A 15,164-nucleotide genomic window follows, 5' to 3' on the forward strand; every position below is an offset into this window, starting at 1 on the left:
CTCAACATCCACCCACTTTAAATATACAATAGAAAAAACCCACCATGCAGACACGTCCCCTTGAAGGGAAAAAAAAAATGCCGCCACACAAGGGAAGACCTCATGCCTGCCTTGCCCACCCACCTGGCGTGGCACCAGTGCCACATCTCTTGCCCCATCCTGCCCTGATGCTCGCCCCACACTGTGGGAACTAAATGAGAGAACTAGCCTGCACAATGCTCTTGCCTCTGCAAGGGAAAAAAAATGAGAAGACATCCCTCCAAGGGCCGCTCGCGGGACATTAGCTTGCCAACATGTGTGTCAGTCGTCGCAAACAGAGTTCGCCCTGTGTGGTCATTTATTCTACTTTTTTTTAACTGTAGCGAGACTTCATGGTAGCACTAACAGTAATGGCTTTCTGCAAACCTCTCGGGTACCACTGGTCAGTCGTCCCCCACCAGTCACCGTGTTCCTACACTTTGCAATGTAGTAAGCTGGCCGAAATGCAGCATGCTTATGGATTGCTTATACTGGCAAATCGTGATGTACTACGTTTTGCACTGAGCCAGCACTCCCCACTTTCGTGGCAACTGATGACTGCAGCACCACAGTCTGCAACAGCATGAAACTACGTGCCAGCCAATAGGCAGACATTTGTGCTTTTAAAAACAGTGACCTCAAACGAAATGCACTGCCACTAAGACCAGCAGTGCTAGAAATATTCTCAAGGGCACCTTTGCATCCAAGCAAAAGGTGACAAAGTTGCACATCACGACCTTTCAGGCCACGGATTTCCGTCCCTTGCTGTCAAGCAGATAGCACCAGCTCAATTCAACTCCAAGATAACAGCCTCAGAAAAGGAAGCCAAAAAATCTGCTGGGGATTGCGGAATATGCTTGGTGTACAAAAGCCAGCTATGACGGGAAATGAAGCACCCCCACTCACCTGTTGGACAGAAAATAAACCTTGGTTGATTCAGCTCTTGGTAGACCTCATTGGTGACAGACACCTGGGCATGGGCGAACGACTGGAACACCTCCTTGTCTGTCTCGCTGATCTCCGGCTCAATGTCATCAAAGAGCAGTGCAAACGCGCAGCACCCAAACTGAGCCACCTGCAAAGGCCAATCCCCAACTGCTGCAGAGCGAAGCCTACAAAGACGAACCACCAGACCCACGCGCTATGCTCTACCTGCTCCAGTTTCCTCTTGAGGCAGGACACTTCTTTTGAACTGGAGTACGTAATGTCTAGGCCTGGCGACAGGGCATAATAAAAATTGATGGAGTTTTCCTTAGCTGCCTGGATCAGGTTCGTCAGATGTTCTACAAGAGAATAGAAAAATATGTGTCACCCAATTTCAGCAGCTCAGGAGGGCAGAAAGGAGCACACATCAAAAGTGTAGTGAGGGTGACCACAAGCCTCTAGCACAAATTTTCAAATCGTCAAAAGGCATTCTAAACACAACTGAAACGCAAATACAGAGATTACCAATTTTACTGTTTTACAAAGGAGAAAAAAACAAGCCAGTGAAGTGCAACGCAGTGAACAAATTGAAGCCAAAATTACGGCCCCGAGAATTTTCTAAATTTAGCGCCCACAACTGTCCAGTTTCTACCCTATTTGCAAAACAACACGCCACAAAATTGAATATAGTTGGAGTTCAAGGTCTTTATACACTCTTGAGTTAGTTATAGGCACAAAGCAAATACAAACTCAATCTATAAAAAAACAGGTTACACTCATTTTTCACTCTTGCACAAGGTAATTATTTTATCATTTTGCTGAATTAGGCTGCTTTGTGAAAAAATACCCAAGGTTGAACAGATAAAGCAGCAAGCAACTATTTCTCCCAACAACACCAACCTGCTTCCTCCACAGTGTAAAGTTCCCTCCAATATGCTCGATGCTTGAAATCATCCTTGGGTGCATACATGTAGGTGTTCAGGCCCAGTTTCTTCATTCTGCAAATAAGAACAAAGTGACCAGACGTTCCAATTTAGGCGCGCCATGTCCCGGCTTTGCGGCTGTGGTCCCGCTGTCCCAGTAGCCTGCTAGTGGGACGGTGTTTTGTCCCGCCTTCGGCCAAAAGTATGGAAGACGGGTATCAAGCCCTGTGTCGCGAACAGTCATGGGCACGTTACCAGTAAAAAGTAACAGTGTTACAGTTACAGTTCCCTAAGCCAAAAAAGTAACTTACAGTTCGAGAGTTTCCAAAAGTAAATTGTTACAGTTCCAGTTACTGCGATAAAGTAACGTCGTCACTTTTCCGTTACTGTATAAAACTTAGCAATAGAGCACAAAACAAGCGATAAGGTTCATTTATTAAGAACGTACGAAGGCACGCGGGTAGTCGAAATTGCACATTGTAAAACCCTAGATGAAGGGAGCCCACATGGGAGCACACTCAACCCCAACACCAACAATCGTTGTGTTGTGGATAGACTTTTTGGTTGATGCACCCTTGGTATGCCTATGGGTTCCCGTTTTCGGTGGGCTTCCTGCAGTGGTATTCCTTTACAAGGGCAGGCCAGCTTCCTCCTATGCGAAGGTGTAATTTCCAGTTTCTTTGTGTTTTTGTTTCAGCTCGACTCAAGACGAAGGAAAAGTTTACAAATTCTCCTTAAAGACTGACCCTAGACCTCGGTCATCTGCAGGGAAGATAATTACCTCCTTTCCTAAACCGCGAGGGCAGCCGTGTTGTGGAAATGTGAAGAGTGGAGATGACAGGGGAAATAAGAAAGTCCGAAGAATCGAAAAGATGAATTGAAAGAATCGTCGGCCATCAGCGAATATTGCTGTGACTATCATTTTAAACAAGGAGGTAACTGTAACGGCATTTATTGTTACTGTGTAAAAAAGTAACAGTGTTACAGTTAACAGTTTCTTTAACTTTAAATAAACTAGTTACAGTTACAAGTTACCGAAAAAAGTAACTAGTTACCGGTAACGCGTTGCTAGTAACTAGTTACTGCCGAAGACTGGTCACGAATGAAAAGCTGGAGGAATGGAAGAGCCAAAAAAATCGTTTCAGGAACTTCAAGAAAACAGCGCAGACGACAGGACGAAGCAAGAAACAACACAATGCCTGTGTGGTGTTTCTCTTGCTTAGTTCCAACGTATGAGCTGTTTTCTTGAAGTTACAGTGTACCAACAGCCATCCAGCCCACCCTTCTGCGTTTGAGGAGTGGTGAGTGAATGTGGTTCAGTACTTAAACAAATGATGTGCCTTGCCAGGCACAAACACACCAGTGGAAAGGGTGTTTTTCTTGATGAATAAGATGCGGATTGCAGAGAAGGCTCAGCTTCATTTGACCACACATAAAGCAATGCTGTTGCTTAAGGTGAATCTGCACAAGACGTGTGAGTGTCATGCGCAGATTGAGTACCTCACTTACTCGAGTTCCAAAGGAACTAACGAAACATCATAAAAAATGAACTGTTGAGGGAAATTCATTCAAACAACAAGTATCAGTTATAGGCCAGGAAAAAACCTGGAGGACCAGGACTACCACATGGTGCAAATGTAGTAATACAAAGTGCAATTTGTCATTTAATTGCACCACGTTCTTCTTTACACCCCCCCACCCCCGTCCCACTTTGGGGTTGGAGGAATATGGTTATTTTAAATAAGCATAGACAGAATTTTCAGAACTGTTAATAATGGCAACCAAATGGCATTAATGCACCACCGCTGCTAATTTAATTGCATGCAAGCGTTACCGGTGTTAAAAGCATTCTGATGCACTTGCCTTTGAAACAGGTCTTTGCGCTGCTCGGTGGTCCATGGGCGTCCATAAAATCCTGGCATTGGAAAAAAAGGAACGGAGGAATTAATGCACTGCACCTATTTCCCAAAATGTCACTGAATGGCCCTCATCCTGGGAATTAAAGTGACTGATCCCATTCCAAGTGCATATTGAAATGCCATTTGGCAGCAGCTAGCGCATTATGCACTGGCGCAGTATGCACTGGGTATTGCCTCTTCTTGCCCCGTTCATTAGCGCAGTTTTGCATTCAGTTACGTGGGCGAGAAAATATGCAAGCCCACAAAACACACCGTAGTGCCAGCGTCATCCGCTAAGAAATTTTGTGGGCTTGCACTTGTCGCTTTTATAGAACTGAGCTTTCGCAGAACTGAATGTACTACAGCTTTCACAGCACCCACTGGAAAGCCATACTGCATTCAGTAAACTCTGATGTGGTTGGGTTGAGGCTCTGCAAGCTTGAATTGGTCCACAATGTTTTGTTTGATTTTGTGGTCTCTTTTTTGCCTGCCCCGAGCAGCTTTGAGCAGTTCCAGGGCAACCCCAAATAGGTCCCGCCATTAAGCTTCTACAGGCTTCTACAGACAAATAAAATATGGAGCTGCTTTGGAGCAGTGCAAAATGACAACTAAAAAAGGCCTTTGTTGGGCTTTGTTTGGCTACTAAAAAATGTGTTGTGTTTCTTGGGGTGCTGAATGCTTCCTTGGCTGCCGTCGGATTTGCTCGGCTGCGTAAATCCTCTACAGCGCGTTCCATTAGGCAGTTTTAGCATATCGTTACCGTGTTTCCGTTACCGTTTACCGTGTTTGCGGGAGTCGACTGCGCAGCGCGAGAGTTACCGCGAACGGTAATTTACCGGCACAGGCTTCACCGTCGCCAGCGGCTTCCGGTAACACGGTAAACGGTAACGCAAACACGGCAACGATATGCTAAAACTGCCTATTAGCTAAAAATCTGACGCAGCCTAAAAAGATTTCCGAGTAGTTTTCGTTACTGTTATTTATAAACGCCAAGCACAACTGCACAACCTAGCAATGGCACAGCCGATTGAGGCGGCAAGCCAAGTGGCGCAACTATGCACTGTGTATTGTCTTTTCTTGTCCCGTTCATTAGCACTGTTTTGCATTCAGTTACGCCAAGTGGTGCAGCAACACATATCCCGGGCCGGGATATTGAGCTTCTGCAACGAATATTTCATTCATCTCCTGCAGAAAAGATTGAATGTTACCGCGGTATCTGCTGGGGTACACAAGCGCGAACACGCAAGTGGATGCAGGTGCAATGATCTGTAGTTATCGAATTCAACCAACCCGCCTTTCTAACGTACCGATGATGAGCAATGGCGCTACTCCGCCGCCAAGTTGGCCGTCTCGGAAGCGTTTTTCTTTTTTTTTTTTTTTAACGAATGAATGAGTGATAATGGATTATTCCACGGCTACAAGCGCCGTTAATGCATCCCAATGGCGCCGCGGCATACTTGGATGTGGAGCACGGTGTCCAGAGAAGCCAGACACCAGACGGGAATCGCCGAGAGCTTCTAGGCCAACTCAAACTGTCGAATGGATCCGCTTACCTTCAACGACACCACACACTAGGTTGTGGTTTCGTGAATTTAAACTGCTGGTCGGGTCCACGGACGACGTATCTTCGCCCATTTTTGCTTCCCTCCGGTGGCGAGCGCTGGCTCGGGATCAGGCCTTGCAGTAGCTTCCGCGCCCACTTTTTGGTCGTAAAAAAACCATGTTAGCCCCGAATTTCCTCCCCAAACTCCATGCTGGTCACAATACTTGAAAAATAAATTTCTGGGGTGGGGAGGGAACTACGGGTAGAACAAAAATAGGCACGAACTGCACCACCGTATCACAGCGGTGGTGCCCGGATCTCTGCCCGGATATATTCGGGATCCTGCTTCGCTCGCACAACCGCCGTAAGGCGCTGCAGCAGCGGCTGCAGCCAACGAAGACGAAGTAAAAGCAAACAAACTGTCGCGTAAACCAGCAAACCACGAAAAGAAAAGAAAGAACCACATTTGACCACCTTTTCCAGTCGGAAAAACAGTTAATTGGTACCACAGAAGTCGCAAGGATACATACGAAAAGAAAAAAAAATGCAGCGCAGTACGTTGATGTGCATGCTTTTTGAAGCTGACGAAGAGAAAAACCGTAAAGACTCGCTGCGCTTTTTTTGTACCCCCCGCCCCACCTTTCGCAATTCCACTAATTAAATCATGGCAGTGCAACGCGCGGGAACGATAAGCGGGAGGAAGAACGTATCAAATATCGCGCTTTGAACTGCGGCCTGTGACGACGTATAACCATGCGCTCAACACAACGGAAAACATGTTAACTTCATTGGAAAGTCACCTAACCCTTTCGGTTGCTTTTTTGAAACCACCGCGCTATAGTGTCGCGAACTGACGTCACGGGAGATGCTCGAAATACGGCCACCTTTGATTAACCTCATTTTCTTTTTACGTCATTTTGTTGACGTCCAGAGCGGAGAAGCCTTGGCCACAGTTTCCCAAGAAGACTACCTGAACTAGGGCGCTTGGGAAAACAAAATTCGGGGGATGCTGTCCCGGGGCCGGTATACCAGTCTCGGACCGACCTTTTGGAAGACGAGAATCCCAGATGCAGCGGTAACAGCGGATGAGCAAATACAAGAACTGTTAGAACGTATAACTCACGAACATTGCAAACTGACGCCACAGGCAACACGAAGAGTCAGGGAAAGACCCAAAAATGTTCAGGAACCGGAGAATAACGGCCCGGTTACGAAGAATCAGCTCCAAGAATGGAGCAGATGCAACAAGCATATGCTTGGGCTTGGCACTTTCTGCTGCAATTGGGACAGCTGGACCTGCACCAGAAAAATATGTTTTTGTTCCTTCTGTCTGTCCTTCGTTCCATGGGTGCTTTTTGGCTTCGAAGATAAGCGCAATAAATAGAACAATTTAAGACAAGCATCACAGCAGAATATTTGCAGCGTCATCGGTGGGAACCCACCGCGAAGAAAGCGACAAGCGCCGGGGCCTTGGGGTTCCACCTGCCGAAAGGGGCGAAGGAAATCGCCTTTCAAGGCCCCCTCCACGCAGAGCCTTCTATACTACTATTAAGGCTCTGCCTTCACGTAGAGTTCCTGTATATGCTCCCTACGGGAGCATATGCAGGAACTTACCTTCACGGTGTGTTAGGCGCCCTCAGTGGCCGGAATGATGACAACAATATAGCCTCCACAGTGCTGCACGTAGCTTGTGGCATGAACTATATATAGGTGCCTCGCATACCCGGACGAATCAAACACAAGAAGGATGCCGCCTCCCTTCGAGGAGGCGGTGCGGACTGAAGATCAAAATCTACAACCCCAGGCTGTCCAGCGAGTCATCGTGGCGCTGTCCATGCAAAGGGACCGACCCCGGCGACCCGGTGACGGGGAGCGGGGGAACCTAGCCGGGTGGCTACATCTGCGGTGACGACTCCGGCCAAGTCATGATGACCCAGCAATAGGACTTTATTCGCAGGCCCCAATGAAGTTGTCCCAGTCCAATCCACTTTTTTTTTTTTTGAAGGGGGGGGGGGGGGCGCAATTGGCCAAAATGTCATTATTTGTTCTCAGTTGCACTCCCAGTGATTTTTTTTTTTCATTAACATCTTGCAGACAACAATGTGACCAGTTTAAAACAATTAAAGGTAGAGCATTTCTTTAAAGGGACACTGAAGTGATATGTAAACATTGCGGGATTACTATCGCAAATTGTAGTCCGGAGTCCCCAGGCCATGTTTCGACCACTCTAGGCGCGTTTACGCGATTTTATTTAGTAGAAAAACTAATTCGAAAATGCTGTCCTCCTCTCTTTACGCTCGCCCATTTTCTGTGGCGTTTTCGTGTGACGTCAGGAGGGGATGAGCTGGCAATTGGCTGCGCCACGGCTGCGCTACTGCACGGCTCCCCGGCCGACAGAGTCAGTCGGCCCAGCGTTTCGTCCGCCGGCCGCCGGCGGGTTGTCGCAATCAAGGAGGTTAAAATAAAATTGCTTGGTCGCAATTCGTTCGCTTAGTTGAAACGAAGCCAGGACACGTTTGTGAATGAAAGAATGTGCCTTTCTTTACTTGGTTTGTTTGTACACTGTATCTAGCTCCAAGTCAAGGTCGCTTCACACAAGCGCACAGTGATTTCCCTACACCCCCCCTAGGGGGTGTGTAGACCCCCCTAGTTTTTCTGGACACCCCCCCTTGAATTCCCAAATTTCACGCTTGTCAGTCCTGTGTATGGACCTTTTTCAGTATCGATCTCGGGCAAAATAAACAAAAGTGCGCCCCCCGAGTTTGCTGTTAGCGTTGCACGTATTTATTTCCTTTTTTTCGACAGCTCGTGGCAAGTTCGTATGTGCACACAAAAAAGCCTTTCAAAGGAAAGGGGCAAAGTGGTTTGAGGCTGACCACGCTGCGAGCACATTGCTACCAGCCAGGGAGTAGTGAAAATGAAAAAAAAAAAAAAAGTAAAGGAAAAGGGGAGCTTCAACGGCCGCAGATTAGTCATGGAAACTTTCGCCTGCTACCGTGACATTCATATGAATGGTACGGGTGACGGGTGGGTGCGGGAGCAACTGCAGGACGAGAACATTTTGTGCACGAGTTCTCCGAAACCCAGATATTTTCGGGGGTGTGCCTTACTGCCATTTTAAAAAAAATGGCAGTAAATAAAAAACAGCTAAAGAAATAAAAAACCGGATAAAAAACAGCTTTTCTAGTTTATGAACCCCCCCCCCCCCCCCCCCCGGAGCCATTGAGACACCCCCCCTTGATTCGATGCCTGGGGAAACCCCTGCAAGCGCACATGCGACGACGCTTCGCTGACTGGTACGCCAGTAGGAAAATATAAGGCCTCTTGAAGGCGGGAGAAGAGTCAGCGAAGTCAATATAGGTACTAAGGAAATAAAATCAACTGATATTTTTACCGTACAGCGTAAAACTAGGGCGCGGGAAGCACTTTTTTTCGCTGGGCGAACAAGCACAGCGGTCAGCAGCCCGACTACGCATCTGCGAACGCTTTTCCGTCTACGAAATGCAATTGCTAGACGTGAGCTACTGTGGAAACTCGGGCGACGCTTACTGCACGATCGCAGTACAACAAATAGTCACCTAAGCTGCTTGAAATGCCAAAACTAAATAAAAGTGTAAACCGGTTGTACAATATATACCCTATATTAGCAAGGCGTCCGCGTCCGGCTCCGTGGCTCATTCCACCTCTTGCCACCGTAGCGTGCGGACGCGGAATCATGAGCTCCGTTGGAGCGGCGACAGCGGCCCAGGTCGGCCGCGGAAACAGGGTAGATGCTAAGGGAGATAGTGAGTATCAAGTTATTTTGCCTCAGTTGCCTACAGGACGTATTGTTTCCAATACGGTGTTTCTTCACGGCGACGTGAAAGCCCGACCGTTTCGTGTAGAGGATTTCCGAGACATGCTCGCCCGTGTTGGTATGCTCCCCGACGTGATTGCGCTGGGGGCGTACCAAATTAACCACGTGTGGGCGGTGACCTTCAAGAGTGCCGAGGCCACGAAGAAAATGCTAGCGGCCGGCGAGCAGGAGGTGAAGGGACGTCGGTGTCTCGTCATCGACCCGCAAGACCACCAAGTGAGGCTTAAGCTACACTGGCTGCTGCACGGCGTTGAAGACGAGGACGTCCGGGCAGCACTCGCTAACTTCGGCAAGGTCATCGAGATCACCAAAGAAAGATGGCGAGTACAAGGTGTCCTTGACAAAGGGTCTACGACGAGGGTGGTGACGCTGAAGCTAAAATCTGGCGTGACTTTGGAAGATTTGCCCCATCAAATTCGGGTGGCTGGGGAGCTGGCCCTCCTCGTCGCACCGGGCCGGCCGATGCAATGCCTTCGCTGCCAGGGAACGGGTCACGTCCGCAGAGACTGCAAAGTGCCACGCTGCTCCCGGTGCCGGCGTTTCGGCCACTCGGAAGCGCAGTGCGTTCGCACTTACGCGGCGGTCACGGGGCCTGTGCAACGCGAGGAACTTGACGAGCACCTCATGGACGTGGTCGAGGCGGAAGCGGCCGCGGAAGGCACGGGACACCAGTCGACAGCGGAGGAGACTACAAGCACAACGGACTTCTCTCAGAGCTCGGAGCCTAGGACGCAGGAGGAAGCCGCACGGGCGTCTCAGCCACCAAGGGGGGACGCCGAGCAACCGGCCGCAGCGGCGTCTCAGCCAGCAACGGGGGACGCCGAGCAACCGGCCGCAGCGGCGTCTCAGCCAGCAACGGGGGACGCCGAGCGACCGGCCGCAGCGGCGTCTCAGCCGCCAACGGGGGACGCCGAGCACCAGCCCGCGGATACGCTAGGTGGTACAGGAGGCACAGTCAAGCGCAGCCTTGACAAGTCGGGTGAAGGGAGCGGCCACGAAACCACAACCAGCAGCGAGGAGCCGCCACTGAAAACGAACCAGGGGCGACGGCTGTTATCCAAGCCTCGAACGAACGTCCATCGCGGTCGGGGGCCTCCATAGACGCAGCCAGTGCAGCAACTTCCGCCAGATGCTTTGGCGCCGTTTAAGAACGCGTAGCGTAGTCCTCACGTGTCAGGTAAGCACCATGCGCCCGGTCTGTACGTAGCCTTCATTAAGTGAACAGTAATGAGTGGGTCCCTGAGCGTAGCAACATTAAATGTCCGGGGGCTGTCGACACGTCGAAAGCAAAGTCAGGTTTACCGTCTGTTAACAGAGCAGGACATTGACGTTGTAGCCGTTCAGGAGACGAAAGTCGAGGGGGAGGAGGAGACCGAGGCCATGGTGCGTCGTTTCACGTCGAGGTACTATGCTTGCGTAAGTCATGCAGTGGGGATCTCCGCGGGATGTGTATTGTTGCTGAAGAAACTGCCGGGTCTGCTTGTGGAGGGTGTGACGTCGTGTCGTTCGGGCAGGCTTGTTGTGTGTGATTGCAGCCTTGATAATGTGAACTTGCGAATTGTCTGTGTATACGCTCCAAATGCTGTAATAGAGAGGGAAAAATTTTTTGGGACTCTCAGGCAACACGTCGATACAGACAGAATGCTCATTATAACAGGTGATTTCAACTGCGTACTTTCTGGCCGGGATAAAACAAGTAACAACGCGTATAGAAATGCTAGTACCAATTTGTTATCCGAAATTGTTGCGGATTATGGACTTGTTGATGTCGGGCAATGTCTAGACGGGGAAAAAGAAGTCCGATTCACCCACTTTCAAGGTTTCAGCCACGCGAGGCTGGATAGGATTTACGTTTCGCTGGATTTAATACAGAAATGCGAAAGCTATGATGTGCACGCGGTTTCCTTTTCCGATCATTGTTTGGTTAAGTGCAGGATAGGGGGCAAGAAAGAAGAGTCCCCCTTTACATGGGACCTATGGAAATTAAACTCTAAACTTTTGGAGGACGAAACATTTACGACGTTTGTTAGAAAGAAAACTGCCGAACTAGATGGAACACATAGTGACATCGGGGAGCTGTGGGAGTTAAGCAAGCAAGAGATAAAAATAAAAGCCATACAACGGTGTAGCTGTATTAAATATGAAGAAACCAAAAAGGAAAGAATGCTTAGAAACATCCTACAAAAATTAACGTTAGAGGAGGGCAGAATGCCCGGGGTTTTTAAGGACGACATAGCACAGATAAAGCATAAGCTTGAACTTATTGACGAAGAACGCTATCGCGGTGCCCTAGTACGCGCGAGAGCAGAGCAATGGGCAGTAGGGGAGGCGCCCACAAAGCGTGCGCTCGGAATAGAAAAAGCACATGCACGACGCAATCAGATCAAGGAGATAACTTACATGGGTAAAGTAACGAGTGAAAAAAGCGAAATCGATAATGCTTTTTATGAGTATTACCAAGCACTGTTCGCTCTTAAGGCGGTGGACGCAGAAAGCTTCAAGCGGGATTTCATAGACGGGCTGCCTCGTTTGGAAGATGAAATGAAGGACTGGCTTGAACGACCTATTTCGGAAGACGAAGTGAAATGTGCTATTGAAAGCCTGAACCCGGGAAAGTCGCCGGGGCCGGATGGGTTAAGCGCTGCTTTTTATAAGATGTTTAAATATGAAATGGTACCTGTGCTAACGAAGCTGTTTAATGCAGCGTATGATCTTAAAACACTGCCCCCATCATATTCCACGTCCCACACAGTCCTCATTCGTAAGACAGATGAAGCGGAGAAACTTAAATTTGTCAAGTCGTACCGGCCAATATCATTAACAAACGTCGACTACAAAATCTTTATGAAAGTTCTGGCACAAAGGCTTCAAAGTGTTGTCCAACAAATAGTAGGGCCACATCAGACGTGCGGAATTAAGGGTCGCAATATTTTTACAAATATCCATAAAGCAAGGTGTGTCCTTGAGTGCTGCGACGCCCTGCACACGGGAGTGGCAGTCCTGCAGATTGACTTGGAAAAAGCGTTTGACTGTGTGTCACACGAGATATTGTTTTGTATTTTGGACCATGTGAACGTTGGGTTTGTAATTAAAGAGGGCGTCGCCCTGGCGTACCGCAATTGCACTACGCGGCTGATCGTGAACAAAAAGTTGGGAGCCCCAATTGAAGTGCAGCGTTCGGTGCGCCAGGGCTGCCCCCTCAGCCCCCTATTGTTTTGCATATACATCGAAGCCCTGTGTATGAGTATAATCAGAAATAGTGCCATCGAAGGCTTCCGACTGCATGAGTCGGAAGTTAAACTTTTGGCTTACGCAGACGACGTTGCCGTTTTTTGTATGAACGAAGAAAGCGTTCAGTTGGTAGTTGACACTGTCAAAAAGTTTGGCATGGTGACGGGTAGTTTTGTGAACTGGGCAAAGTGCCTAGGATTTTGGCATGGGGAATGGTCATCAACACCGCCAACCTTCGCTAATATTAGTTGGGTCACCACTCCAGTGAAGTACTTGGGCGTTGAACTCGAATATTACAGGGATAGTGAACCATACTGGCGTAGCCAGACAATGGCGTTGAGGGAGAAGGCCGAGAAATGGAAGGGGGCAAGGTTGTCAATTTTTGCAAGGGCCACGGCATGTAACTTATTCTTTGTAGCGAAGATTTGGTATATCATGCAGGTACTGCATTGTTCGCGAATCAACGTCCAAAGGCTTCACCGGGTATTTGCGGTGTTCGTTTGGGGCTCAACATGGGAGAGGTGCAGCAGAACAAACCTGTTTCGGAGAGTCCGAGATGGTGGCTTGGGGCTGGCGCACCTTTATGTGCGACAGCTGGTAAACCGGTTTTTGTTTTGGCGAGATGTTCGTGACCCGTTCTTGCAGAGTGTCATGCAAGTACGGCTGGCGCGTGCTATGCCGGAATATGTAGTATCAACATGGTGCATGCCAGGTGGCGTGTATGGGTATTTTAAGGAAATAGTTATGACGGCCCGTTTTCTATTCGCACGTTTTTCTGGCGAGTACCTGTCCTCTGTGACACGCAAAAAACTGTATAAGGACATTTGCGATGTTGTTTTCCCCGTCCCTATGTATAGATATAATTACCGTGCTGGGCCAGGCCAAAATGTGCTAAAGCGCGTCAAAAGAATGGAGGTTCACTCTGGTGTGAAAACCTTTTTCTTCAAATTACACACAGGCACCTTGTCTGTTGGAACCTGGATGCAGGATAGAGGGATATCTGTGCCATGGGGAACTCAGTGTTCAATTTGTAAACAACCAGAAACGATAGAGCACGTTTTTCTGCATTGTTGGGCTGCGGTATTTTTGTGGGATGTCCTCCAGAGGACCCTGCATAAAGATTTCCCGCTGAGCCCCCATGGCATACGCTATCTAGCGGTCGAAAACGAGGAGGGGGCGCCCTTGGACCTCGTTATGTTGGTGGCCTTGCATAGCATATGGCGCTCGCGCATGGCCTGGCTCCACGGTGATGTGGACGCCCGCCCTACGCGGCAATGGTTTCGTGAGTCTATATCCCAGTACGTAGAAGTCCAGAAGCGCAAGGCATACACTCCTGAGTGGCTGTCAAGGATAGAACCATTGACTATGCTTAGGGAATTTTAGAGAGACATCAGCCTTCATATAGGTTGGTGGCTTGTCGCTCGAGTTGCTCATGTGAATAAGTTTGTTTTGTGTTTCTGTGTTGTGTCGAAGACCGGCATTAAAGAAAAAAAAAAAAGGCTCCGTGGCTCAGTTGTCTGAGGCGTTAGGTATGTCACCGCAAATGTTTTGCAAGTCACGAGTTCGAATCACCGCGGTTACGTGCTTTTTTTTTTTTTTTTGGAAGGTAACTTTTTTGTTTTCCGCCGATGTTTTCTATATTGAGTTCACCTTTTTTTGGGCCGCAACGTTCATGGCTACACGAACTAGTTCACAAAACGCGCGCAGGCTGGCAGTGGCGCGCTAGCGAGTTCTCGTTGGCGTGCTGTTGCCATAAGCACCGACTGCTTGCAGGCAGTGGGCACAGGCCAGAATGAACAGACCCTTGGCCTGGTGCGAACACGCCTTTTACGATACAGGCATGAGGGAGGCAAGCTCCAAATATGGGGGAAAAGCGCATGACATTTGGGCGGCTGCGGGTACGCGGAGGGCGTTCATGCACTGCGCAGGTCTCGGCTAGTGAATGCTACGACAAGCCGTCCTGGGAGGCTTATCTTGTGCATTTTACAGCCGACAACATGGCAGAAGCGCGGTACGATGATTACTGAGATATTGAGAATGCCCATCCAACAACGCCATTGGTTATGTTTTACAGAACCGAAACCGAAACCGAAACTTGTGTGATTGCTAATCTTTGGCATCGTCCAATCACGGCGCCCCTCCTCCCAACGTCACAGCCTTAGTTGGTGCGGCCGCCGCAAACCGCGCATGGTAGTTTTTCTTCTTTCGCGCTTTGTAAAATAATTACCGATTTGTCAACCGGATAAACGATGAAAAGTGTGCTAATTTGAGCCAGTCTACGCAGTGCAAGCAAAAACGGGAGCTTGACAAATTCACTTCAGTGTCCCTTTAACTCACATGTAGCGTCCGCAATCCGTCCGCAACAGCTCAGCGCGCAGGTGCGCCCTCTCCCCCACTCCTCCTCTCCCGCATCACGCTACCCTCCTCGCTCTCAACAACAGGTCCGCACCCCTCCCCCTACACTATATATATAAAAAATAATAGTTATCGGCATCTTGAAGTGCAGAGGTGCGCTGCCTGACACGAAACGTAGGACAGGGTTAATACCACAAAAACAGAAGGTGAGGCGCACCACGTTTTTGTGGTATTAACCCTGTCCTACGTTTCGTGTCAGGCAGCGCACCTCTGCACTTCAAGATGCTAAAACACCAACTAGCCCACTACCAAGCCTTGCTAGTTATCGGCGCCTGGTTTCGATCCCACGACCCTGTGGGCGGAACGCGAGGTACATGGTGCTCTTCCCACTGCGCCACAAAAGCGACACAGAATGA

At 49.0% G+C, this 15,164-nt stretch overlaps 2 protein-coding genes across 5 annotated transcripts in view; one reads left to right on the forward strand and one right to left on the reverse strand.

Moving 5' to 3' along the window:
• LOC144156073 (protein O-GlcNAcase-like) overlaps nucleotides 1–5,845 on the reverse strand; it is a 50,165-nt gene extending 44,320 nt beyond the window's left edge. The window contains exons 1-5 of one of the 4 annotated variants that reach the window (XR_013319688.1): nucleotides 5,317–5,845; nucleotides 3,729–3,780; nucleotides 1,843–1,940; nucleotides 1,171–1,301; nucleotides 925–1,093 (exon numbers count right to left, since the gene is read on the reverse strand). Coding sequence is in view for 2 of the 4 variants with exons in the window: in XM_077687861.1 (XP_077543987.1) it covers nucleotides 925–1,093; nucleotides 1,171–1,301; nucleotides 1,843–1,940; nucleotides 3,729–3,780; nucleotides 5,317–5,398 (532 nt within the window). In the remaining 2 variants the exon portion in view is untranslated. The remainder of the gene's footprint in view (nucleotides 1–924; nucleotides 1,094–1,170; nucleotides 1,302–1,842; nucleotides 1,941–3,728; nucleotides 3,781–5,316) is intronic. The other 3 variants (XR_013319689.1, XM_077687861.1, XM_077687860.1) reach the window with 3 other exon arrangements.
• A 3,155-nt stretch (nucleotides 5,846–9,000) lies between these two features.
• Nucleotides 9,001–13,864, forward strand: LOC144156074 (uncharacterized). Its single transcript, XM_077687863.1, has one exon. The coding sequence runs from the start codon at nucleotides 9,022–9,024 to the stop codon at nucleotides 10,261–10,263; it is 1,242 nt and encodes a 413-aa protein (XP_077543989.1). The 5' UTR covers nucleotides 9,001–9,021; the 3' UTR covers nucleotides 10,264–13,864.
• The last annotated feature ends 1,300 nt before the right edge of the window (nucleotides 13,865–15,164 follow it).

This window comes from Haemaphysalis longicornis, unplaced genomic scaffold, assembly GCF_048455015.1.
Source record: "Haemaphysalis longicornis isolate Haplotype H1 unplaced genomic scaffold, Haemaphysalis longicornis Haplotype H1 scaffold_1, whole genome shotgun sequence".
Taxonomy (NCBI): Eukaryota; Metazoa; Arthropoda; class Arachnida; order Ixodida; family Ixodidae; genus Haemaphysalis; species Haemaphysalis longicornis.